This window comes from Hylaeus anthracinus, unplaced genomic scaffold (assembly GCF_026225885.1).
Source record: "Hylaeus anthracinus isolate JK02 unplaced genomic scaffold, UHH_iyHylAnth1.0_haploid 11981, whole genome shotgun sequence".
NCBI classification, from domain to species: domain Eukaryota; kingdom Metazoa; phylum Arthropoda; class Insecta; order Hymenoptera; family Colletidae; genus Hylaeus; species Hylaeus anthracinus.
Genome location: NW_026534329.1, coordinates 4,909,671 through 4,916,665, shown reverse-complemented (window position 1 = coordinate 4,916,665; position 6,995 = coordinate 4,909,671). Strand labels below are relative to the sequence as shown.

Here is a 6,995-nt window from a genome sequence, read left to right as displayed (position 1 = left end):
TAATATATATTTATTGAATTACATAGGTGCCATTTTGTTCCACAACCTTTCCACTTTTTAAGGGATGTATAAATATTATTTGTTTTCAACCACTTCGATATATTCAGACCTGTACCACCTACCAAAAATCGACATGGACTTTCCGACCAACCCGATAGATCTTCGATTAACTTAATTGTTTTCGTAAAAAGATATTGTTGAATCTATCTACGATTTTCACGCGTCCAAGATGGCTTCACCCCTTAATGACGCGAACGCGCGAAATATCATTGCCGGCACGCTGCTATTTCGAATAAGCGTGGACGACCGTGTATAAATGCAAAAAGAATCGCTTAGCGCAGTCGCTTATTTTAGCGACGAGCATTCAACGGAAATTCTCATCGCGAAGTAAACGCGCAGAAATTAGGCTGCCGTTATCGCATCGCGTAAAACTTCGTAGTCATCGAATTTCGAAGATCATCGATAGCCGATACACCGATCACAATGTTGTTTTCGCTGCAAAGTTTCAAGTTAATCGTGTCTGGTTTACTGCGCAGAAAACAGTTATTAATAAAGCCAGTTGTATCTTCAGGCAGATGTTTGTTGCGTATTAAGGTATATTAAGATGCATTGCTATGTATACGCTCGGTCACAGTATCCGCACTTTCCCACTAGTGACTTACGACTATAAATATTCATTCAAGATAAACGTCGCAGGGGTTTACTGTGATAAAAATATATATTGCATTAATTGAGGCTTCACGAATACATAGTGCAAATATAAATTTAAAAACGTTGCTAACAAATTTACAGCCACAAAGGTATTTGTACTAGCGAATGTTGAGGATAATTAGAAATGTAATAGTAAATAATTTGTTTTATTCTACGTTTATATTTAATAACCACTTTTTAAACGAGCTGACATAATGCAAACCGAATTTATTTCGCTTGAAACGCGAAGAAAGGTCGGTAATGTTTTAGGAAAAATGTCTGACACTTACCTGTGTGAATCAAATCGTGTTTTAATAAAATTTATTTGTTTCCATATATTTAAATTATAAACTGTGGAAATTTAATAATTTCCACAAACAGAGAGCATTAATCATCGGTACAGTTAGAAGATATCGGTAATGACTCGATCTATGTAGCGATGAATCAACTACCGATAAAACGTTGCTCTCCATTAATTACTAAACATATATGCACACAATTGTAACACGGATGAATTATAGCCGCAATTGTATCAACCGTAACAGATATGTTTATATCTCGATTAAAAAAAAAAAAAAAAAAAATTGCTGGGACAGTGATGGTGCACAAAGTCTGTATCGTAAAATAACTTAACAAAATCTACATAAAAACTATGAGGATATCGTGTTTAAATTACTTCAATATATACAACACTTTACATTTTTGTCGATTCTTACTCAGCATCCATTAGAATCGTTTCCTGGTTAATAATAATGTTTCATAACTCGTATAATACGTCAAAAAAACATCGTTAATTTCCAAAACTTATAAAATGTGTGCTCGAAACGTAAACAAGTTTCAACAGCAAACCATGAAAAGTCAATAGACCGACATCTTGAGAGATTCACGTTCAGATATGAAGATGTTACCAACTAGAGATCAATATCACGGTCTCTTAATTCCTTTTAGATACCGGTAGATAAAATTGATTCGTAAATGCAACTATACGAATAGAAGTCATTAATATTTAAAAGGATTTAAAGGATGAACGATGTAATTTGATATTTAAATTTACGAAAAGGAAACCAGCATAGTTATAGTACTAACGAAAATAATGAAAAATCAGATTTGTATTATAGGAATAGCTTTGTGATCAAATTATCGGAAAAGAGGTTAGAAAGATCGATGCACTGAAAAAGTCAGAGACTAGTATGGTATGGCATTCATCGACGACCCTACAAATTTGTTCATGCTCCTCGAGATGCAAATCGATTTATCATGTCCAATATTTTATGTTTCTGATATTCATACTTTTCATTCGTAATGTTTATAATTAATGCTCCGACGAGGGCATATTACAAATGGTCGAAACGCCAACTGTCTGGACATACTAGTTACGTGTGATTCGTTGATCTAACATCGAAATATCCTGTTTTACCCCTGTCCTAACCAAAAATTTCATCCTCGGAATCTATTGCCCTATTCTTTTCAAACATAAGCGATCCTTTAGCGAAAACGGTTGTGCACCACTGTGATAAACCGTAACTAGTTACATCTAGGCAGAATCCGCGTCGCGATGAGGAATCTCGTAAAAAACGTACCTTCAAGCGTTTCAGCTTTCCGTCCCTCGCAGCGTTGTACACCACGCTTTTAAAATCCATTTTCACATGCTACGACCCCGTGAAGCACAGCGACGACACTGTCCGACCCTTGTCGTGTCGCAGGTTCTCCAGATTCACGGCTGGCGTACCCCTTACTCCGAAAGGAACGCGCTCGACGAAGTCAGTCCTCTCGTTATTCTTCACACGCGACCTCCGTATCACTATTGCGGGGACAACGAACTTATCCCGCGGACCAGATACCAGATACGAACCGAAAAACGTCCGAAAGATGAAACCGATACCGTTAATGTTTCTCACTTCTCTCGGAGAACGGTTTACAGTTAGATACGGGTCCAAGTACGCGACACAAACACCGACCAATTCTTATCTACGAGCGTCCTGTTTCGGTGGTTTTGCGAACGCACGTCTCCTGGCCAATCACCAGATGGCGACACCTGTACTCTCGGTTCGACAGCCCGTCAACAACTGAGCTCGCGCTGCCAACTACACGGGATCAATCGTGTTAGTGGCCAGCTGTTCGTTCGTTCCCTCACTCTTCCTTTTCGACGTTGCGCTCTTTTAAACTCGCTTCGTAATAACCGCGTTCGCAATTACTCGCCGATGGAATACCCACATAGCGTGACACTTGGTTTTTCCAGCTGTTCCTCGACGTTTGTTAGTTTCGTTAAACGTTTTCGAAGAATATCAGCGGTTCTGTTGTCTTCGTTACACTTGCTGCCTGCACACAGATTTGTTCAAGTTTTTTTTCGTGTGTAGCATAGGGCGAGTTTGCTCGTTCACCGACAGAGAGCGGTACGAGACTAGCTTAACGAAATGGCGGTAAGGGAGATTCGATTCTGTACTTCGCTCGGAGGTAAACTGTGTTCGTATTTTTAAAAAAATGCGGTAAATATGACAAGTTAGACGACTGTTGTACTTTTTAGGGCTATTTTGAATATTGATTTCTTTAAATTTGGGCTTGACGTAGTTTTATTCTGGGGTATAGAATTATTGGTTGAATATTATTAGGTCGTCCCGAAAGTTTCTTTCGCGAGTTGCACTCAATTATTTTATGTGGTCGTGTTTATATAAATAGATAATCTAATTTCATAGATATTCATGTTGTAACAGTAATGGAGCGAAATGAATTGTGCACAATTCAGTAATGTAACATAAAACATAAAATATTGTGCATGTATTACTTATTAATAAAGCGAAAGAAACTTTTGGGACAACCTAATACTTTTGATGGAAAAGTAGACATATTCTTAAAGCATACATGGTGTTAGGTACATAGAAAGAGACCAACTTCAGTGATTACTTGTCAACAAATTATATAACCAATAAAAAAAAACTTCGACACTTTGAGATAATTATTAGATCAATTTCTGCACGATATGTTACGAATTAAAAAGATTCGAATCGAAATAAATAAAATAAACGTTTCTCGTCGCAATTATCTCGTATCGTCGTAAACAAATTTAGTAACAATTTTTGTTGAACTTCTACAAGCACTATTCACATACCTGCGTTATAATACGACGTCTATAAACGTTTGAAAAAGCTCGAAACAATAACAATAACATTATAACATTTCACGAATAAATACGTTTTACATGAAAATAACGAAAATTATCTAAAAAGAAACCACACGTAAGAAAAAAACAATACTAAGCGTATTCAGCTGTTACATCGTATCTATTTTTTTTTTTTTGCAATCTATCGTTTCATCTTCGATACATAAAGTACCTCGTACTTAGCGTAATTACTCCCAGAATTACTTTCTCTGTTTTAACACGTGTTTCGAAGTAGTATACTATTTTTCCAACTATTTAGCAACGCTCCTTTCAAAGTAACAGAGTTTCTGTTATCTTCGGTGCACTTGTTGCCTGCGTTTACAGTTCTACCAACGTTCGCATTAGTTCGTTTACTTGGCGTCAGAGGGCAGCACGAGTCGGGTTTGAGAGTTGAACGATTCAACGGCAAAATTCAAACGGATTCTTATTCAACGCGAGTGTGCTTATAACCCGTAATAGAATTATTAATTTTGTATGGATTTCATTCAGCCAGAAGGTAACTTTAAACGATTCTTTACGTATCAACACCTTAACTGTGATTTGAGTCGCTTTCCAAAAATCGTAGAAACTACTGCCGCAAATTTCTCGGACATCAGTTTCAATAACAAGAGTACCACCACACTAAGATTAATTTATCGTGAAAACCTGTCTACGTATCGTACGATCGCGTCCATAATTCAGGATATCGTGGACCGGCAAGCCGCATGGCACCGAACGTTCTCTCAATTATCGAAATGGAGAGAAGCTAAACGAGAAGACGCCGGTGTCTCTCGTCTTGTTGCACTTCTTTTCTTCCCTGGGACAACATGCAACGAAGAGGATAGGTCGGTGCAAAAATGAGTAGAGAAAAGGGTCGAGCGCGGGTGGCGGATGGGCGAGGGACAGAATGAGATGGCTGATAGATGGAAAAAGTGTCACGAGCGTGTGAGTGCGTGTACATGAAAGAGAAACAGCCGGAAAAAAGGCGCACACAATGCAGCCGGGGCGCTGTCACACCGAGTTCCGGCAAAGGAATGAAAAACAGAGTCACCGAGCCTTCCTAAGACGGAACAACGGTTTCGGTTACGAGTGGAGTTGGTAGAATAAGGATGGTGACTCGAAGCCGTGTTGCGTGGCTACATCTAAGTGCTTGAAAATTATAAAAGTCGAGTCCGTGCGTCTAGCACGAACTTGGGTTGAAAGTTCGAGCACAAGCTGAGGAGAATCCTGGGAACGTTTGCGCGGGGTAAGTCGATCAGTTTAAACGTATTGTGGATTATTTCGCGATTTTGAACGAGATGCGTAGATTCGTATAAACGACGTTTTGAGTGTTAAGAGAGGACGCTGCGATCGAAACTAGCTCTACCAGTAGTTGTTGAGACAAAATGTTGAAACTCTGTACTTTTATGTAGTTTTTCACGCTGAATTCAATGGTGTAAACAAAAAAATGTTTAAACAATCATTTTTGCAGTCTTGAAGAAACATTATTTGAGAAAAAGTCGGATCGAAGAGTCCGAAAAATTAGCAAAAGCTATGTAAAAGTCAGTTTCAAAATTTTGTCTGAACAGGGCCGGCGCAAGGGAGGAACCCGGCCCCGCGTTTTAAAAGGCGGTCTACGAAAATTACTGAATTAAAAGGCACCGATTATCTTTTTACAGACTGATGATACCATTAACAAATGGAAGCAATTTTTGCTGAGATGCGAGACATTTTTTTTTAGTAGCGATGATTAAATTGAAAGGGGTGACAAAAATCATCAAAGTATTATTATTAGGTTGCCCCGAAAGTTTCTTTCGTTTTATTAATAAGTAATACGTACACAATATTTTATGTCTAATGTTACATTATTGAATTGTGTACGATTCATTTTGCTCCATTACTGTTACAACATTAACATCTGAGAAATTAGATTGTCTATTTATATAAACACTGCCACACAAAATAATTGAGTGCAAATTACGAAAGAAACTTTTGGGACAACCTAATATTTAATATTCATCTTATAAAAAATATATAGCATTTGTAAATAAATAATTCCTCGTTGTAAAATTTAAGTGTAGGATTTGAATGTGAATTCAGGTAAAAATTTTGAACCCGGCCCCGCTAAAGCTCACGCCGGCCCTGTGTCTGAATAACTACTGATAGTTAGTTTTGGTCGTGGCGCCCTCCCTTAAAGAATTCTTTCTTTGGAGGACTCTTTGGTTGCATTAGTAGTGGTTTTGTTTGGTTATGTTTAAATGGACCCGTGGGATTTAATTTTGTGCGTAATATTCAATGATTAAATTGAAGTAAATTCTATATAAAATGAATGTACATTTTCGATTATGTACCTTTAATTATTTAGTTCCTGAACAATTTCTTTTAATTAATTTCGTTTGTGAATGTATTGAAGAAACTAAGGAATACCTATTTAATTATTTAGTTTCTTGAACACTATATGCTAATTAATTCCCCACTTGAACCTAACGAAGAAACTAATGAATACCTACAGTGGGTGTAGAATATATTCGTACACCGATCAATTTCCCAAAAAACTTTTGTGTGAAATTGTAGTTTCTTAATTTTTTTTTTTTTATAATCAATGATATTTTACATATTGTCGGAAGTTTCTAAGATAGATGTAGTCCAAACAAAATTTACTAGTTAATATAATTTGGAAAATTGACAAAAACATGTGAAAAGTGGGTAAAAGTATAGAAGCAATAATTATTTGTATGATTCTTATGACGAACCATTTACAGTAGAGTCTGTAACGTAAACACGTTAGTTTATTGGTCTGTACGAATTAGAAAACATCTTTTAAACAGTTGTCCGAATACTTATTACTTCAACATTTCTATCGATTAATTGTTTTTTTCTTGTTAATTTCGCAACATACATAAATAGCTATTTTTGTTGTAATCTATCTATTCTAGAGATTTCCGACAAATATGTAGAATGTCATTGTTTATAAAAAATAAGTTAATAAATTACAATTTTATGTAGTTTTTTTTGGAAATTGATCGGTGTACGAATACTTTCTACACCCACTCTATATAATTATTTAGTTTCTCGAACAATATTTACCAATTAATTCCCCATTTGAACCTAACGAAGAAACTATCGAATACCTATTTAATTATTTACTTTCTCGAACAATATTTGTCAATAAATTCCAAAATCTTCTAAA

At 36.4% G+C, this 6,995-nt stretch overlaps 1 protein-coding gene across 1 annotated transcript in view; it reads right to left on the bottom strand.

Moving 5' to 3' along the window:
• The window catches only part of LOC128885524 (protein fem-1 homolog CG6966), a 43,480-nt gene extending 40,022 nt beyond the window's left edge, over positions 1-3,458 (bottom strand). The window contains exon 1 of the mRNA XM_054139609.1: positions 2,271-3,458. Coding sequence (XP_053995584.1) covers positions 2,271-2,330 — 60 coding nt within the window. The 5' untranslated portion in view covers positions 2,331-3,458. The remainder of the gene's footprint in view (positions 1-2,270) is intronic.
• Between the last annotated feature and the right edge of the window lie 3,537 nt (positions 3,459-6,995).